Here is a 20,149-nt window from a genome sequence, read left to right as displayed (position 1 = left end):
GCTACGTCCCAATTCACCTACTTATACTATGCACTTAAAGAATGTACTCTTTTTGTGGAGAAAAAGTACATACATTTGAGTGTGTATCAAAAGAGTATGCAAGTACTCGGACATACCAACACGTCATGTAACAAAAGAGAATATTGTTGCCCGGAAGAGAACACTGTCACCGTAAACACTCCTCGTTGCATTTCAACTCGTCATTCCTTCTATAATTTAGAAGGATGTAATTATATACTATATCATTTAATTTACCGTTCCCTTGATTTATTTTTCCACGTTTCATTTACACCTCTCTAAAATACACACCAGCATTACTCTCGTCAGCCATGTTTGCAGGTTGAATTCAGCTAAGCAAACCGTCACAAAACTCCTCCGCCTCACTCACGCAAGGAGTCGTGGTCAATATTAGCTGAAAAAGTGTCCCCGGATCCACACTACAGAAATCTACCGGAAATCCATCGAGGTACATTTGAGATACTCATTTGCACGTACTACGATTTGGGACACAGTAATTCTAATCTCGGATACTGTTTAGGACGGGTAGTAGACGAATTGGGACGCAGCAATTGTGTGCACCTGTTATTGATTTTTGTGTATGTTTTGTGGATTTTATATCAGCAAAACAGTTGTTTGTTGTTGTTGTTGTTTAGATCCAGAGCGAGTGTTTCAGGCGAGTCTGACAAGTGCACAGGTGCTGTTACCAGGCAGTCAGGCTAGTGTTAGCAGCATGCTGCTGGAGGGACACAGCCTTCTTGCTCTCTCCACTATAATGTTTGCACCTGGGGGCATTGATCAGGTAGGGGCACTTTAGAATCTTCCAGGTCTTACCATTTAACACACAAGTAATTGGAAATTGGAATTGAATTAACCGTTAATTCTTCACACTTTCACATAGGACTTTTGCTAATTAGGTTTCTCCTCCCCCCTACTGTTAATCTGTTTTATAGCTTTCTTAAGAAGCCGTCAGCCTAAGGAAGGAAACCTTCAGAAACAGAAACCTTCTGGACTAATAGTATTCTTCTTAACTTTATTATATGTCTGTATGCAGGTGGTGACCGAAGGCGATAAAGGACAGAATGTCCTATCTAGAGTGGACCCACAGCTCCTGAGGATGGCACTGAGTGCATACCCCAAACTCAAAGCTGCTCTTTTTACCCAGACTGCCCCAAGAGTCACTTCAGTTTGTGATGTATCAATATACCACCTCATGCAGGTACGTACAGCATAAATTATTATGCCTGGCCCATTTATTATTACTTTATTTCAAACAAGTTATGCTCAGGAGTGTTAATAAACAACCCTAGAGTTACAGCACAGAGCAACATGCCACAAATGAGTTTAACCTCAAATGACCCAACACATTACTTAAACTACTTTAGAAGTTAGCAAAGTTTTTATTTTATTTTATTTTTTCCATTTAATTAGCAAGAAAATCCCTCATCCTGGGAGTTCTAAATGAATGGCTGTTGTCACTTAGTGTTGTGTGTGGGAAAAGGTCTACTAATCGCCTCGTCAGTGATCATGACACACTTGGACAAAACTGAACCGTCTGTCCACTGAGGTTCTTCAAACATCTCACATGGTCGTACATGTTTCAGAGTAATTAAAACAGTCTCATGTTGGAGAGAATTAGCATTCAGTCTTCATTACCGCCTTTCATTAGGTGTCTGTGTAATTGCTGTCCTCAAACACATCACACTCTTTTATAATTAGCAGTTCTACCCTGTTTGTAGGACTCGGAGACTTCTTGCATTTTTGGCAGCTTACACCCTCAGGCTAGTGATGGAGGCTAACGAACCGAACAGCCTCTCCAGATAATGAACGTCTCAGCTATTAACTTGTAGCAGGTTAAGTTAGGACTCCACTTTTTGCTGCCATGAAAGAAAGAAAAACTGTATTAAGATAAAGCGGACTTCCTGAAGCACTGCTGTCTGATTTCTCATTAAGATTGTCTTGTCATTTTCAGTTTGAATTGTGCCTGTGTGTTCGGATAATAAGCTAGAGGCAAGAAGATGCTGTTCAGGTTGAGCTTCATGTCTTTTCCTCGTGGGAAAATGATCTTGACAAGCCAATATTGTCTGAGACAGACAATGCAGCATTGCAGCCCTCAGAAAAATGCTAAGTTTCCTAATCCAGTTCAACTTTGATTTTGTGAACAAAAATGCAGAATTCAGAGGCTAACAAATGGTCAAATTCTGTACCCAAATCAGCACAGACACAGTTCATAAATTTTTTTTCATAATTAGCAACCAAATTAGCAGTATGTGATATTCTAGCAAATTATGTTTACACCTACCCAGAAATAAAACCCTAAGTAGTTTTCTTCCGTTGATCAAATCTGGCACGTTTCATACACCATATACGAATAAAAAGAACAATAAATATTCCAATTTTATTGTAAAATGGGGGAAACTGTAAACTCTCAGTGAATACCAAGAGAAAGCAATCAAAAAATAAGACTATATGCTTGAACAGTAAGTGTGAATATAAGAGAAGTTATAAATGTTCGATTTTTATCACCTTTTGTATTGGCTTTTATATTTTTTATTCATTTTTGTAGAGTGCTTTTATTCTGGCTCTATAAATGACCGCTTGTTTTCCCCAGCATTGCCCACCAGTAATTAATATTCATAAAACAGATCTCTAACGTTTATGAATATTTTTTAGCTAGCTAATAATAGTGTTCTCAGTGAAGGGAGAGGTGTTTTAACCCTCTTACCCCTTAGTTCCCACAGTATTATGTCCCACAACCCTATATTCCCCATAGAAACAGCACGCCAACCCTGAGTTCCCAGGCCAAAATTGGCCCCTAAATCAACATCTTAATTGTAACATTTTTAGGCCTTGAAACAACTTATAATAATGTATTTGTGTAATATTACTTTGAAAATGGAGCGGTTCAGTGTTTTTACTCCACTTAGAGCACAATTCCTAACTAGAGAAATGACGAAAAATGCTCGCTAAAATCCTTCTACTCGTTTAGAAGTACCATACGAGCATCAGCGTGGTCTATGCCTTTGAATAAATTCAAGTAAATAATTAATAAATAAATAAATGCATTTTAGCGCCAAAAGTCAAGTTTCTGGTGATAATCAGAGCAGCAGATAGAGTTTTCACGAATGCACAAAGATGGTCAGGTTATGACTCCAGACCCCTGCAGTGTCAGTTGCACTGGTTGATGCTGAAGGTGAAGACGGATCAGGGTCTGAATCAGGAGAGTTTGCGTCTATCAGTTTCGGTTTCGGTTTCAACATCGCCTGAACTTTCACTGCTGTCACTATCTAGAATCCTCGCTCTCGCCTGTGTAACTGTGTATGTTTTCTTTTTTTCCACTGTTTTAGATGTACCCGTGTTCACTGTAGGTGTAACTTTAGCTGGAACACGATTATCTTTTTTCGCTTTGGCATTTTTAGTTCACTTCTACTATTACACCTATGTTCACGCTTGGGTAATCTTCATCGTAATGACGGCGTAATAACGTTATCACGTCGTGACGCCATGACGTCATCAACCTTCCGGGTTAAAAAATAATAATTAAATAACTAAGGAATCATAGCAGAGTAATGCCGGTACACCGGCCTTACGGGGATAACATTTACACTGTAAAGCCGCTATATCGGCCTTACGGGGATTTGGCATAGACGACCAAGCCGGTATATCGTCCTTACGGGAATAGATCAAAGACGGGCAAGCCGGTTTTTCGGCCATACGGGGAAAGAGGGTTAAATGTCAGTACAATATATTTATATAACAAACCAATCTGCCATAACATTAAAACCACGTGCCTAATATTGTGTAGGTCTCCCTTGTGCTGATAAAATAGCTCTGACCCGTCGAGGCATGGACTCCACAAGACCTCTGAAGGTGTGCTGTGGTATCTGGTACCAACACGTTAGCAGCCGATCCTTTAAGTCCTGTAAGTTGCGAGGTGGTGTCTCCGTGGATCGCACTTGTTTGTCTGGCACATCTCACAGATGCTGGATCAAATTGAGATCTGGGAATTTGGAGGCCGAGTCAACGCCCTGAACTCTTTGCGAGGATCCTCAAACCGTTCCTGAACAATTTCTGCAGTGTGGCAAGGCGCATTATCCTGCTGAAAGAGACCACTGCCATTATGGACTACCGTTGCCATGAAGGGGTGTACTTGATCTGGAACAATGCTTAGGTAGGTGGTACATGTCAAAGTAACACCTACATGAATGTCAGGACTCAAGGTTTCCCAGTAGAAACAATATAAAGGATTTAAAGGATCTGCTGCTAATGTTTGGTGCCAGATACCACACGTCTTGTGGAGTCCATGCCTCAACAGGTCAGAGCTGTTTTGGCAGCACAAGGAGGACCTACACAATATTAGGCAGGTAGTTTTAATGTTATGGCTGATCTCTCTCACACACATACACACACACACACACACACACACACACACACAAGCACATTATTTAATGTAGTGAAACCTAGAAATAAATCAAATGTTGCAATCATTGTGACCTGTGTATGTGTAAAAAGCCAGGAGACCACTTTAAGGATCGCTAACAGAAAATCCATTTTTGATGGACCAATCATAAGACAGCAGAGTTTTTCCTGAGTGTTTCATGAGCATTTTTTTCCCCCGCATGCAGTCATTGCATCCACTGGATCCCTCCAGACTGTTTGGGTGGCAGTCTGCTAACACACTAGGCACTGCAGGTGAGCATTTCAGCATTTCAGTCACTGCTTAAGAAATTCGTTATTACAAAGTTTCAAAGTCACTATTTGGCCACTTTGGAATGTTTTGTTAAAAAAAAAAAAAGATCAAGTTTTAAACTCTGACGCTCAATCTTTCTATAGAAACATCAGCAGATCTTCCTCATTTCTCCAGCCCCCACCTGGTTAATAATTATGCACTCATTGAGAACCTGGACTTTTTATACTATCTCCACCATGGCAGACCTTCCTTTGCATATGGGATTTTCATTATTCAGCATCTGGCCGATTCCAGTAGTGCCAAGCTACAGTGAGCGTTCTTTATGATCTGTTAACATGCTTGTTTGTTTTATACACAAATTAATTTATTATTTACAAGCTAATTAATAATACAATGATCTTGTATCCCCAATGTAATTTGCCCATTCAATGAGATCTATATATATATTGTGTCATTTCCTTTTTAACATCATGCAGCATGAGACGGGCAGTGGAAGAGACGTACTCTCTGGGCCTCCTGAATTTCAGCTCTCCATCTATAGCTTCAGCGTGTGTGTGTTTCCTTGAGTTATTGGGTATATGCAGTCTGAAATTGAGGGTGGACCTTAAGGCTCTCAATCTTATCCTCAAGCTCTGGAGTCAGAACTGTGAGGAGAGCAGCATGGCCTCACTTAAACAGTCTCTGGGTAAGGCAAAGAAGAAATTTTGGGATATATTTTGGGCGTGAGTATATGCATTCTTGGGAGGGGGTTTGTGTATGTTCAAATTTGTGTGTATTTTTGTGTGAGTGCAATAGTTTTAAATGTAATCATGCATTGCTTTATTTCTCTTCCACTCTTTTCTTCGTCTCAGTGGACAAGGTAAAAAAGGTGGTGGCAGCTGAGAGACAGACTCTAGAGGAATTACTGTTGCATCTGGAGGGGGCAGTGAGGGACAGTGTGGAGAGCAGAGGCATCAGCAGGTTAGAAAGTTTTCTTTAGTTAACTCTAATCTCCACTAAATTTGCATAACGTTTTGTTATAAAAAAACAATGCCTTGTGCAGAGAAATGTTGAAAGCGCATATGTTCGATTCCTGCATAATTAGCAGGACTGTTTAGGTAAAACTCAAATGCATCACGTTCTCCTTTAATCATTTTAAGGTCTTCATATGAAGCAGGACAGGAGTGGGCTCTCCCTGTTCAGTTTTGCCACCTGCATGATTTGCCCCTAAGCACCCAGTACCTGCAAGAGTGTGCCACCGATGGCCAATGGCTTAACTTCCTGCTGTTTGTACAGATCCACCACTACCCTCCACAACAGGTGCCTCACAATTATTTCTAATTATAAGCCTTTGCAAAATAATCTCTTGAATCCCAGGAAACTTAAATTTACAGTTGATTTTTTTATTATTTTAAGCCAGCTCTATGAAGTTGGGTATGAATGTTGGTCTGAATGAAGGTTTAAATGAGGGTATGAATGAGTGTATGAATAACTGTATGAATGAGGGTATAAATGACTGTATGAATGAGGGTCTGAATGACGCTATGAATGAGGGTATAAATGACTGTATGAATGAGGGTCTGAATTAGGGTATGAATGAGGGTATGAATGACTGTATAAATGAGGGTATGAACGAGGGTCTGAATGGTGCCTTGAAAAGGTTTGTCTGCACTTCGCACCCAGCATTCCTGAATAGGCTCCGGATCCACAGCAACCCTTACCAGTATAAAGCAGTACAGAATACAAATTAATAAATTAATGAACTGAAGTTTGGTGTCATACTTTACGTAATTAATTTTTAACTTCATCACATAGTTAACGAAGTCTGTTACTTTGCTTCTTTTTTTTGCATACATCATGCTGTTTTTTTGTATGTTACATTTGCTTAATTGAAAGTGGTTCCTTTTGGACAGGTGAGATATCTGGCAACCAGCTTCAGCCCAGGTCTGAAGGCTCACCTCTTCCTGGCCTTCCAGGACCTTCAGCTAGTGCATTCTCAGCAAGCCCTGGAAGGCCAGAGAGACTCCCTGTGCCCATTGATGAAAGAGGAAAGCTTGGGATTCCCTAAGGATCTGTTCCAGTTCCTGTTTCATAGCCAGGAGCAGCCTAGCCCCTGGCAGTACCTGCTGGCTGAAGCTGTTACACTGCACAGTCCACCCCTTACAGTGCTGGCTGCTTGTCACCAGGTATGTGAAATTCATCAGGAATTGCAAATGAAAGCATGTAATAATTACATTTGAAATTCCAAAGTGTACAGTTGTGGCCTAACTCTAGAGCAGGTACACTGCACAGTAGGTTCCTAGACTAGCTAGTGTGTGTGTGTGTGTGTGTGTGTGTATGTATATATGTATGTGTGTATATGTATATGACTGATGCATTTGGTCTTAATTTAACTGACAGGATGCGGAGCTACTTCAATGCCTGTGTGTATGGATCCTGACCTCTGTCGATGATGACACTGCCCAGGAAGCTACCTCCCATATCAACGAAAGTCCTGGCCACCACATATGGAACCTTTATGACCTGTCAGTCTTATGGAAGACCCTCTTACAGAAGTGCAAGATCAGACCTCTGCTTCATGGCTTCCAGCTGTTTCAGACGGTTAGGCACTTTGATATACCCCCATTAACATTAGGGCCTGTAGGAGCCACTCCTATCGATATATGGTCTTGCTGTCCTCCATAAACCCTTCAAAATATTTTGTTTATTACAATCAATTGGTGTGTTCTGAGAGGATGATATATATTTTTATCTGTTATCTGTGGCATCACTTCCTTTAATCATCACTCAAAACCTGTTGCTGTGTGGATAACTTATAATGTCCAACTGTCTGACCTGTCTTTCATTTTCCTCCACTTAGGAATCTCCCCTGATCCACATGTTGCAGATGTATGAGCTCTGCTATGACTACAAAAACTACCAAGGGGCTAAAGACAAGTTACTGGAGTTCCAGAAATATCTGCTTAATGTGAGGGGGGGGGGAATACTGTTTTTCTCCATCGCTCTTTATTTTTGGGTTTCTGCCCATTTCATTTCATCCTTAGATCTCTCCTCTGAGCATGTAAATCTTTTTCCTTGCCAAGCTTTCTCTTCCACATAAATGAGCTCACAAGTGCCCACAATTTAGTAATTGACAGGGCAAAGACATTATGCCAGAACTCCCACCCAGACAGCATGACCAGTTTTGGACTCCCACGGCAGATGGCTGTGGCATTGTCAGGAATACAACTTGCAGTTTTAAACTAGATTTAATAGCATTCATTTTAGTAAAAGAAGATAACTGCATAAGAGAAACCTCTTGGACCATTCCTTTCTCCTTGAAACTGTGCTTACTTATTGATTTTGTTTTATTTTTATTTTATGTCAATTTTTTGTTTTTGTCCTTGCCTTCTATGCCAGTTTTTAAGTCTTTTTAAAAATAACATTTTCATCTCCTTTTAATCTCCATCTTTCCTTAGATCTGGAATAACTCTAGTCTGCTGAATGCTTTTTTTTTTTTTTTTTTTTGCTCACTTTTGCCACACCTGCACAAATTAGGGACTGTTTAATGTAAATTAGTTGTATATGCGTGTACACTGGGGCATTCTGTATGCATATGACGTGTAAATTAGTGACCAACTCTTAAATGCAATTAATCAACTGAGCTCAAATCACTTTTGATGTCATATGATGGCTTCATGTATCAGACACGGATTTGCTCATTCATTATTATGTGCAGTCATTTCTGTGCAAATTAAAGCCAGTGAGCAGAGCTGGAGCTGTGGCTTTACATGACGTCCAACTCCACATAAAGAGACTGCTACATTTGTTTATTTCCAAGCCTTTAATGGTCTTCTCACTCTCTTTCTAGCTGAGGAACAGTGGTAGTATCCTGGGTTCGGAGTGTCTCCCAGTTCAGTGGGTGGAAGCTCAGGCCTCTGTGCTGCTCATCACTCTGTTGCAGCAATGCGGGACACAGTATGAGCTGTGCAGGCTGCTGCAGCTACTAGCTGATATGGAGCGTATGCTTAAATCTAATGGTAAGTATTAGACATCATAACCAAGCTAAACTGTAAATACAACAAAAACCATGCTACACACTTGAATGAAACAGAATGAGTGTTGAATCAAACCGAGGATTTTAATGGGCCCACAACTCACTCTTGTCTTATTCCATCAAGGTCCTGACTTTAAAAAGCTGAGCCTGTTGAGCCAAATCCTGGCTGACACACCAGTGCCTCTGTCCCCATGCCTTCTGGAGAACTGTACCACTAAGAGCCTGCAGAGAGAGTGCCAGAGGATGCTTGAGGAGCTGCAGGACCTTGGTCTCTTCCCTCAGGCCAGGAAAGTGGCTGAGCTGGCAGGGCTGCCCATTGACCACCTGATAATAAATGAGGTGATATAATATTGATATGAGGAATCTCGATTGAATTTCTGTTCTGGATTGTTTGGAGTCTGATTGTTTTGGGGGTTTTTTTTTTCCTTTTCATTTTCTAATTTGATTCCTCTGCTGCTTTTTGTCTAGTCAATTAAGACTAAGAACTCGACAGCATATTTGTTTTTAATAGGTTGTTATACTGGTATTTTTCTCATCTTATCTACTTCCATACAGTCATGTACAGTGCTGTGAAAAAGTATTTCAAAATACAGTTTTTAAATGATAATGTTATTTATTGAAGCAAAACGTTATCCAATACCAACTGGACCCGTGTGCAAATGTATTTCTGGGGTTCAGCTGGCCTAGACACAACCAGGCCTGATTACTGCAAACCCTGTTCAATCAAATCAACACCTCAATAGAACTTTTTCAATAACATGAAGTTGGTTCAAATGTCTTACAGTAACACACGATGCGAAAATTGAAAGAAATTCCAGAAATGATGAGGGAGAAAGTGATTTGAATTAAATCAGTACAGGAAGGGTTACAAAGCTATTTCAAAGGATCTGGGACTCCAAAGAACCACAGTGAGATCTCTAAATGGAAAAACTCGGCACAGTACTGAACCTTCCCAGAAGTGGCCGGCCTTCCTAAATTCCTCCAAGAGCACAGCAACTACTCATCCAGGAAGTCACAAAAGAGCCAAGGACAGCATCAAAGGACCTACAGGCCTCTCCTGCATCAATAAAGGTCACTGTTCATGAATACACTATCAGAAAGACACTGGGCAAAAATGGCATCCATGGAAGAGTGGCGAGGTGAAAACCACTGCTAACCCAGAAGAACATTAAGGCTTGTCTGAATTTTACCAAAGCACACCTTGATGATCCTCGAACCTTTTGGGAGAATGTTCTGTGGATTGATGAGTCAAAAATGGAACTGTTTGGAAGACAGGGGTCCCGTAACATCTGGTGTACACCAAACACGGAATTCCATAAAAAGGACATCATACCTACAGTCAAGCATGGTGGAGGGAGTGTGATGGTGTGGGGATGCTTTGCTGCTTCAGGGCCTGGGCAATTTGCAATAATTGAGGGAAACATGAATTCTACTCTCTACCAGAAAATCCTAAAGGAGAATGTCCGGTCTTCAGGCTGTAAATTGAAACTCAAGCGCAGCTGCATTAAGCAGCAAAACAATGATCCAAAGCATACGAGTAAATCCACCTCTGGTTAAAAAAAGCAGAATTCAAGTTTTGGAGTGGCCTTATCAAAATCCTGGCTTGAACCAATTGAGATGTTGTGCAGGACCTTAAACTGGCAGTTCTGCAAAGAGGAGTGGACCAAAATTCCACCACAGTGCTGTGAAAGACTGGTCTCTAGTTATCGGAAGGGTTGGTTACAGTTCTTGCTCCTGAAGGTGGCACAACCAGATTTTAAGTTTAATTAGTTTTTCACTTGGGTGATGGGTGTTGGATTACTTTTTTTTTATTTTTTGCTTCAATAAATAAAAACTGTATTGTGTGTTAACACAGGTTGCCTTTGTTTTATGATGTATTTCATTTGAAGATCTAAAATTATTTAGTATGAGAGCTACACAAAAATAGAAAAAAACAGGATGGCGGTAAATACTTTTTCACAGCATTGTCCAAGTTTCCTTTACCATTTTCTCTGTCACCACTTGAAGCTGTTGAGGGATTTGAAGGTGTTAAAGACGACACGTCAGTGGGACAGACAGGAGACTCATCTGGCCTTCTGGAGGAAATGTCAAGAGCAGTTTAAGGCAGACTGCATTGGAGCAGAGTCAGCCTACCAGTTTTTTCTGTCCCAGGCTGAGGTTATATTCTATTCCATTCCATTATATTATATTACAGTGTCTTATTTATAAGTTTTATTTCTGAATTTATTTCCTTGTTTCTTCCTTTTTATACATAATTTTAAATGTCGGTTCTGTTTCATTATAATTTTTAATTTGTTTTTGCAGGATCCTGTGCAGAGAGCCACAGAGCTCCTTCAGGTTCAGGAGCGATGCCTTCTGTTGGCTTTAGCTGCTCATTGGCTTTGCCAGCACAGCCCCCCTGCATTGGAACGTTTAGCGGAGCTGGAGAAGCGCCAATGGGAGTGGCGCATCCGCCGGATGGTCCTCACCACAGCCCTGGAGCAGCAGAGCCTGTTCACTCCAGCCACTGGACCAAATGCTATTGACAGTCTCCTCAAAGAATACTCCTTTTCCAAAATGGCCATCCTGGACGATCGAGCATATTTGAACATTGAGGGTCTTCCAACGACAGACGAAGCTTGCTTGCTAGAGGAGGAGGAGGAGCGAAAGGCACTGTCCACTCTCATTGGTCAACTGTTAGACGAGGGGAGTGTTCATGAAGCGAGTCGAGTGTGTCGATATTTTGAGCTGCAGCACAGAGATGTCCGGCTGGTGTTGCAGTGTCGGGGTTTGGCCTGTGGAGAAATCCAGCCAGGACTGCAGGAGCTTCTCAGCTCTGACCAAGAGTCCAGGAGAAGCTTACCCAGCTGTAAGGATATTGTGCTCAAACTGTCATTAAATTGTGGTTGTTGTGTGGAATTAAAATGCTAGTACTGTTTGTGTGGTGGCCTGGGAAAACCCGTCAGATGTCGCTGCACATACTTTCTGGAATACAGTCAAAAATAGTGAAAAGTTTTGATTAAAATTTCTGCCATAGCACATTTGTCATCTGTCGTTTAAGAAAATATAAAGAGATTTTACCAAACTCTCTATTTAACACTGCAGTAAAAACAATCAATCTGCCTAAAGACAAGCGTTTGTTAGCTAATTTTTGCTAGCTCGGTTTGTTATTAAATAAATGTCATGCTTTGATTAAGTTGTTGGATACATGCAATAGCAAAATGGAGAGAATATTAAGACATTTTTAGAATAGAACTCACTGAATTACTTCCACACCAATATCAAAGCCAAGGATGAAATCACACGAGTGACTTTTACCTCAGGTAACAATGAAATGATAATGAAAGTGATGGAAATTCGTTTCTGATTGTAAACTGTACTTCTGTTTGAGACATATCCGAAAGGGAAACATTTCAGTTCAGGAAGACTTTTTTTTTTCAGAACTGTATATACCAGAAAAGAAAAATAAATTGGACACTGAACAGTTTTCCCATGCTGACACACACTTATGGTCAGTTTTGATAAAGTTTTTTGTTTGTTTGTTTGTTTGTTTTTTTTAGGGTAAATCATACTTAGGTATATCTATTTAAGAGGCAGTGCACTACTCAATATTTGGTTGCCATTCCACGTTATGCTTTGTTTCTTCTCCCTTCAGGCTCCAGCACAGGAAGTCTGTCCTCTTTTGTGGTGGTTTCCTCCCCTGAAGACCAGGCTCTCTCCCAGCTTCAGCTTCTAGTGGACCAGTGTCGTCACGGCAAGAGCTACTGCAAGCAGGTCCTCAGCCTGTACGAGCTCTCCAAGGTACGGAATAATTCTTTTTGCTTATATAGAAAAATGGTTTATATATATATATATATATATATATATATATATATATATATATATATATATATATATATATATTGACATTGACAAGAGCATAGCCATCATCTTACCAAAGCCAGATTTGCACATTTGTAAATTGAACAAATTATGAAGAAGACATTTTACCTAAGTGTACAGTGCATAGTGTCCTCCACTAATATTGGCACCCTTGGTAAATATGAGCAAAGAAGGCTTTGTAAAATTGTCTTTGTTTAAGCTTTTGATCTTTTGTTTAAAAAATTCACTAAATACTCTGCTCTTATGGATATCAAACAATTGCAAACAAAACACAGGTTTATATTAAAAAAAAAAAAATCTTGTTAAATATAGGTGTGCAACAATTATTGGCACCCTTTTAGTCAATACTTTGTGCTACCTCGCTTTGCCAAGGGTGCCAATGTTGGTAGAGGGCACTGTATCTTATCTGTTGCCTCCTTGCAGGAGCTGCATTGTCCCTACAGTGAGATCTCCTCTGAAGAGCCTGGGGAAGTGCTACGGAAAGTTCTTCTGTCCCAGCAGCCTGAGCGCTATAAGAAAGCACAGGCTTTTATTAGTGTGCAGGGCTTACAGCCTGACTCTGTAGCACAGCTCATCACCTCCACAGTGTTTGATGACCTACTGGCCTCCTCACAGGACAGAGAGATGGGTAACAAATTAGAATGGGTTTTTCTCTCTCTCTCTCTCTCTCTCTCTCTCTCTCTCTTTTTTCCCCCAGATTTTAAAAAATATTTTTGAGATTTTGTTTTTACTATTTCTGTCTTAGGTATTACATAATCAGGCAAGTTTACAGATCTGCTGTAAAACACATGATTTAGGTTTACAATCAAACTACCTCTAATAATGTAAGGAGATTTCCAGCTACTGCAATCTACAGAGCTGGGACTCTTTCAAAGAGCAGTTTTATTCCATTCACTGATTTTACATTTGCAAATCCAATTTCATAATGTTAGCATTTCAAATGGTTTGAGTGTTCAGATTTGTGTTAATTGCATTTCCCTTTATTGTTGCTCTTTGACCACTGCAACTTGCCTTGATAAATAATTTAAATAAAAATTAAACAGCTTATATTGTAATATCAGCTTTATACGAATGTAACCGATAACAAATGGGAAAAAAAAAACATACTGTGAGTATAATCCAGATTTCATGTTTAGTATGATGCTGATGCTTATTACCTGCTCATTTTACAGCAGAGCGGCATGTATACAGTCCATCTGAAGGCAAAGAGGCCTTCTTGCAACTGGCTAAACTGTGCGGTGACCCCAACTTGGTGGGCATTAAGTTATTGGACATCATCCCTACAGTACCTCTGGCAGAACTGGGATGCAGTAAGTTACACATACTTATGTCTCACTCACAGCACGTTCAGTGTCGAGTGTAATCCTTTAGAACAGGGGTGTCCAATCTTATCCAGAAAAGGCCGGTGTGTGCAGGTTTTCATTCCAACCAAGCAAGAGCCACTCCTGAGTCTATTGAAAGCCAAGATCAACTGATTAAACAAGTGGAATCAGGTGTGGCTCCTGCTTGGTTCAAATGAAAATCCACCAGTAAATGCCCCTTTTTGAGGTGAGAGCAAAAACACGCTGTTTTCGCGTGCGTCTCTTTAAATGCAAATGAACTGCTGCTGCCCGCCCCTTTCCGGAAGAGGGCTGTGCCTTTACAGCTCGTGTTTTGGATACTTCGGTAACAAAAAATCAGGAGAACCAATATGACTGCAACTGTAAATACCCGTGTTCAGCCTTATATGTATGATTATACAGACAGTAAGTGTTTTCAGGTTAAAAATAAAAATGACGACATAGCTCTGGTCTCTGTGAATACAATCAGAGACACTGCTAACTTTAGCCACGGAATCTGCTAACAAGCTCATTCGGAAAGGCGATTTGCAATCATTCACAATATGAAGCTGGATCACGAACAGCTGCTATTGATCCATGCCTGAGAATGAACTTTTCAGCAAATCCTGCTTTGTATTGACACTGGTTCACAAAGCAGTCTGGTGTAAAATGATTCTCACAAACATATACGAATGTAGCTATTTTTGGGGGCACATTTCCTTCAAAACTAAAACTACTCCACTGAGTCTTCAGTGGCTCTGATGCCGGGAGTACGTGAAAACTCTTGTTTTCGTTAGTACAGCCAACAACAGAACACTTACAAAGCTTACGAAGCTGAGACATTCTTCTGATCACTATAGCTGCTCAAGCACTGAGAACATGGCGGACTACGTGCAGGGGAGGAGCTATGCTAATAGGGCAGAGTCTGTCAAAGCTGTGGGCGGGGTCTGTTCCAACATGACATCACGACTCATTTGCAGACACCGTTTATGATTTCGGGCGAATATTAAAAAAAGGAAGGGGTGGATTTTAACCATTATAGGGTGGTTGTGTGCACACACTGCTCAAATGTTCAAACACCATGTAAAAGTCAATTTTGCATTATAGGTCTCCTTTAAATAGTGACCTAATAGTGAACAACTCAAGAGGAATCTTGATTATAGAGTCTTGAATTGTTTTAAATGGAAAAGAAATTAATGTTCCCAGATTTTCCATGTGGTCTCAGACATTTGGACCTCAGTGTGTGTGTGTGTGTGTGTGTGTGTGTGTGTGTGTGTGTGTGTGTGTGTTATGTTATGGAAAAGGTCATCCTAAATATTAGTCTAGAGGCAAAATAAAGCAACAAAATCTGTATTTGCAGCAGTTGCAAAATTTGTAAGTGCGTTATGTTTTTTGATTTATTTTGTTTAGGTGACATTTCACATGCAATTCATCCTGTGCTTAAATGTTTGAACTGCTGAGGGTGTGATGTTTGTTTCCTTTAGCTGTGGAGCTGCTTATCCTGGCACATGACTGCTTCAGTCTCACCTGTAACATGGAGGGCATTGTCAAGGTCTTGCAAGCAGCCAGACACCTCAGCCACACACATCTGGCCCATGGGGAGAGATATGGGCTGCTGGTGAGGAAGTTCCCCAATTCTCACTGCTCAGTTTGTGCTATCATTATCTTCTGTGGCCAAAAATTTTAGGCTTCATTCAGTTTCAACTTCCAAGTAAAAACCTTAAGGTGGTTGAAATTAATTAATGTTTCGTCTTACTGGGTTTTTTTTATTTAACAGCTATTGTTCTGTTTTTATTTATTTATTTATTTATTTATTTATTGTTCTGCAGGTCCGATTATTGACTGGTATCGGAAGATACAATGAAATGACGTACATCTTTGACCTTCTCAACCAGAACCATCGTTTCGAGATGCTGCTGAGAAAGAAAGTGGAGTCGGTAAAGTTGAGAGAGGCATTTTTCAAACTCAGCCATGTACTTTTCATCTTTGAGTGGGAGTGTGACTGTGCATATGTGTTACAGAACACTAGATTAAAGACCGCGCTTCTGGACTACATTAAGCGCTGTCTGCCGGGGGACAGTGAGAAATACAACATGGTGGCTCTTTGTTTCAGCATGCGCCGAGAGATCGGAGAGAATCATGAAGGAGCTGCTCGAACACAGCTGAAACTTATCGAGTCCCAGCCATGGGGTAAGCAAGGCGTGTAGTATTAATACGAGGCAGACCTCGGAATATACGCGCATTAGTTTAACATATTTATTAAAATACTCTATATTTTATGAAATAATGTTGATAGTGTGTTTTTTTGTTTTTCTCTTTGAAATAAAAAGTCATATTTGTCCATTTGTTTTCTTATATCAGTAGTTACCCCAGAGCTCAAAAGTGGCTTAGAGAAGGTCCTCTTTTTGCTGAAAGATGCGGCAGAAAGTTATTCAAAGGTACTGGTTAATCCGAAAACTTTGTTTAGCCTTGGGTAGTCTTCATGAATATATCTGACTGTGTGCGTGTGCGTGTGCGTGTGCGTGTGTGTGTGTGTGTGTGTGTGTGTGCGCGCCCCTGTAGGATTCATGCATGCGACAAGCATTGAGGTGTGTAAAAATGGCTAAACTCATCACTCTGCAGCTTCACTTCCTCAATCATGGACAGGACCATCGTGTCGTCAATCTCCGCCCATCAGAACTACTCAGTGCCATGATTGCACTGCCGCGGTGTTATCAGGTCTCCTGTTTACTCATCATTTTCTTCAAGTTGCACATATAATCAGATTTTTTTTTTTTTTTTTTTAAGCTCTTGCTCTGGTAATTTGAGGTTTTTTGTAAATTGACATGTAAATTCCTGTAAAATAATCATATATAATATACTAACTAATATTATATGTAAGGAATAAAACACAAGGGGGGTGTACTGTTATAGGACAATAATAAATGACAGGTGTTGTGGGCAGAGTTACTGTTACAACCACAAAGCTGATTTATTTTCCTATAACACCACATCCCAAAGTGTTTTGTTCCTCTTATTCTGCAGCAATTTACCAACAATTGCGTTTTTTATTTATTAATGAACGAGATATTACTTCTTTTTTTTTTTATAATTATGAAAAAAAAAATGTCTGTAAGAGAAGTTAGTTCCTGTTATCACTTACACTATAATAGCTTTTCCTCTTTACATTAATTAAAAAAAAAAAAAATCGTCTTACCAAGAATCTGCGAAATGGAAAGTCTTCCGTCCTGAAGACCGCCCCATGGCAGAAAACTTAAAGGAACAGCTTCAATTCTCACTCTTACAAAGCACTGACACTGGTGACGTCTTCCATATATGTCCCCCGAGCATCATCATATCAACAGTTAGATGTTTTTCTTTGTTAAATAACAGTTTTCAAATCCATTTATTAATAGAATTAGGTTATATGGAGCTTCCACCATGCATTATATTAACTGTTACCATAGAAAGTTGTTCACATATGAACACGTGAAGAATGAATCGTGAATGTTTAAACGATGCAAGAAAGATATACTGCAGAAGAGATGGATTACTAAAAAAAAACCTGGATTGGTAATTTCTTGAACTGATCTGGAATCTGTTCTGTTTTGTGCCACTCAGTCATTTGTAGTAGCTGAGGCATACGACTACAGTCCTGACTGGGCCGAGATTCTGTATCAGAAGGTGATTCTGAAGGGAGATTTCTCCTACCTGGAAGAGTTTAAGCTGCACAGACCACTTCCAGCGAGCCTGTTTGAAGAAATCTCTAAAAAGTAAGCTTCATTTATTTGTACTGCAATTGTAATTCACTGAGCTTGTAAAAACACAATTCTTCTTTTGTGTAATGAACAGAACATAAATTTGAGTCTCTTGATAGTTTTACTAATTTAACTTTTGTCTCTCCCCCACTCCCCCACCCCAAAGACTGTTAGTTAACAAGCTGCCGAGCACTGTGAGTCAGAACCTGAACCTGAAGAAGCTTCTGCAGTGTTGTGAAAACGTCCATACCCACTACAAACTGGCCTTTGATCATAATTTTGTCGACGTGGCCAACACGCTCCTACAGGACTCCAAAACAAGCAGTTACCTTAACGACCGATTAAGCAACTGACTATACCCTTAACACAGTTCATGTCAACATTCCTCTACTTTGACTTCGCGTGTAGTGCTTTGAGCCTTGTGCTATGATTTTGTGGCAAGCCTAAAAGAACAACATTTTGTACACATCTTGCAGTATTTTCAGCCATACTATTCTTTAGAATTTTTTTCAACTTTTTTTTTTTTTTTTATTAATTCTGTAATGATTTCAATGAAATTATAGAACTGATGATAAAAAATGTGCATATTTCAGAGATTAAATCTAACTTTGCTAATTTATTGGTTGCCCAATGCTCTGTTCTTTCTTGTACTGAGCCCATGAGTGAGGTTTGAATTTGACATTAATATCTTGATCCATGTTTAGCAGCAATGCAGAACATCTGTCTCTTCCCTAGATGCTGTGCTTAATGTTTATATTACCAAGCAGGGAAATGGTTTCTGAAAATGCAGCCCAGAGCCAGGAGTGGGTTATTCATTTTACTTTCACGTCCTGTCAGTATTTACGTAAGTGACGATGTATTTTATATTGAAATGTGGCACAGTGTCTCATATTATGATGTAAACATTGTAGCTGAAAGCACGAAAAACTAGAAACAAAGTGATCACGCTGATATTCATGTTTTGTTTCACCAAATTTTCAGCGTTTGAAATGGTTGCTATATATTTGAGGAATTTATATATTTGCTTCTCTTACATGGCCATCATAAAAATATACATTATGTTGATCCATGAGATATCTAACAACAAATTTGTTAACGTCATGATTCAATGTCAATGTAAAATGACTTGACACGGTTTGTATATGGCTGGAAACTATATAGTGTACTACAGTGAGATGCCATCTGTGCCCCTGAAATAGCAGGAAATACCCCCCCCCCCCCTTTTAAATATGACCTATGACCTTGTCCTCAGTTTGCCAGCAGTTATAGTATTTCCTCAGGTGTTGCCAAGTGGTACATGATCTGTCTTAAACTGCTATGTGTTTCACAATAGGGAAAAAAATTAGTTCATAATGATGGACATGTTTATGTCCGTTCATACTACAATATATGGCCAAAAGTTTGTGGACACCCGATTATCACACCCATATGTGCTTGTTTTAGTCCCCTTTGTTGTCATAATGACCACCACTCTTCTGGGAAGGCCTTCCACTAGATTTTGGAGCGTGGCCATGGGGAGACATTCTGTTGTCTATTGTGACATTCACTTGTGTGCGTAGAACTTTGTGGTAACAATTTGGGGATGGCCCACATACGGTTGTGGTCAGGTGTCCACATCATTTTGGCCATGCCTTTAGACATTTAGCAAAAGAAAAAATCTTGATGTAAAGTTTGATTTATTTGTGGTAATACTATTATACACTCACTAGATAATACTAGGTAGGGCTTCCCTTTGCTCTCAAAACAGCCATGGCATGGATTCCACAAGATGTTGGAAACACTATTTTGAGATTGTGGTCCATGTTGACATGATTACATCACGCAATTCCTGCAGATTTTTCAGGTGCACTTTCATGCTGTGAATCTCCCGTTCTACCAGGTCCCAAAGTTGTTCAGTTGTGTTCAGATCCCAAGTGTCCCAAGAAAACATTCCTCACACCATTACTCCACCTCCACCAGCCATGCTGTTGTCACTAAATTTTACCCCTACTATCTGTGTGCCTCAGCAAAAATTGAGATTCATCAGACCAGGCTACGTTTTTCCAGTCTTCAACTGTACAGTGTTGGTGAGCTGTGCCCACTGCGGCCTCAGATGTCTGTTCTTGGCTGACAGAAGTGGAACCTGATGCAGTCTTTTGCTGTTGTAGCCCAACTGCTTCAAGGTTTGACGTGTTTTTCTGACAATGCTTTTCTGCTTTTCTGTTGTAAGGAGTGCTTATTTGAGTTACTATTGACTTCCTGTCAGCTCAAATCAGTCTGGCCATTCTCCTGTGGTCTCTCTCATCAATAAAGTGTTTCATCCTGCAGAACCTCTGCTCACAGGATGTTTTTTGTTTGTTTGTTTGTTTGTTTGTTTGTTTTTCACACCATTCTGTGTAAACTCTAGAGACTGTTGTGTGTGTGAAATTCCCAGATCATCAGCATTTTCTGAAATACTAAAACCAGCCTGTCTGGTACCAACATCCATGCCACGATCAAAGTCACAGAGATCAGACTTGTTCTTCATTGTGGTGGTTGATGTAAACTTTAC

At 40.0% G+C, this 20,149-nt stretch overlaps 1 protein-coding gene across 2 annotated transcripts in view; it reads left to right on the top strand.

Moving 5' to 3' along the window:
* spg11 (SPG11 vesicle trafficking associated, spatacsin) overlaps positions 1-18,238 on the top strand; it is a 34,139-nt gene extending 15,901 nt beyond the window's left edge. Inside the window, exons 18-41 of one of the 2 annotated variants that reach the window (XM_047159833.2) lie at positions 654-799; positions 1,052-1,216; positions 4,623-4,689; positions 4,831-4,996; positions 5,164-5,372; positions 5,539-5,647; positions 5,827-5,986; positions 6,580-6,852; positions 7,067-7,267; positions 7,527-7,634; positions 8,517-8,685; positions 8,827-9,041; positions 10,710-10,859; positions 11,007-11,550; positions 12,337-12,482; positions 12,987-13,191; positions 13,739-13,873; positions 15,367-15,500; positions 15,712-15,819; positions 15,904-16,072; positions 16,244-16,320; positions 16,445-16,600; positions 17,483-17,634; positions 17,786-18,238. In XM_047159833.2, the coding sequence (XP_047015789.1) occupies positions 654-799; positions 1,052-1,216; positions 4,623-4,689; positions 4,831-4,996; positions 5,164-5,372; positions 5,539-5,647; positions 5,827-5,986; positions 6,580-6,852; positions 7,067-7,267; positions 7,527-7,634; positions 8,517-8,685; positions 8,827-9,041; positions 10,710-10,859; positions 11,007-11,550; positions 12,337-12,482; positions 12,987-13,191; positions 13,739-13,873; positions 15,367-15,500; positions 15,712-15,819; positions 15,904-16,072; positions 16,244-16,320; positions 16,445-16,600; positions 17,483-17,634; positions 17,786-17,972 (4,151 nt within the window). In that variant the 3' untranslated portion in view covers positions 17,973-18,238. Of the gene's footprint in view, positions 1-653; positions 800-1,051; positions 1,217-4,622; positions 4,690-4,830; positions 4,997-5,163; positions 5,373-5,538; positions 5,648-5,826; positions 5,987-6,579; positions 6,853-7,066; positions 7,268-7,526; positions 7,635-8,516; positions 8,686-8,826; positions 9,042-10,709; positions 10,860-11,006; positions 11,551-12,336; positions 12,483-12,986; positions 13,192-13,735; positions 13,874-15,366; positions 15,501-15,711; positions 15,820-15,903; positions 16,073-16,243; positions 16,321-16,444; positions 16,601-17,482; positions 17,635-17,785 lie in introns of both variants that reach the window. The other variant, XM_017486051.3, reaches the window with a different exon arrangement.
* Positions 18,239-20,149: the final 1,911 nt, after the last annotated feature.

The sequence above is a fragment of the Ictalurus punctatus genome, chromosome 14 (assembly GCF_001660625.3).
Source record: "Ictalurus punctatus breed USDA103 chromosome 14, Coco_2.0, whole genome shotgun sequence".
Classification (NCBI taxonomy): Eukaryota; Metazoa; Chordata; class Actinopteri; order Siluriformes; family Ictaluridae; genus Ictalurus; species Ictalurus punctatus.
The sequence above is the reverse complement of the archived record's forward strand: the minus strand, read 5'-3'. Positions and strand labels throughout refer to the sequence as shown.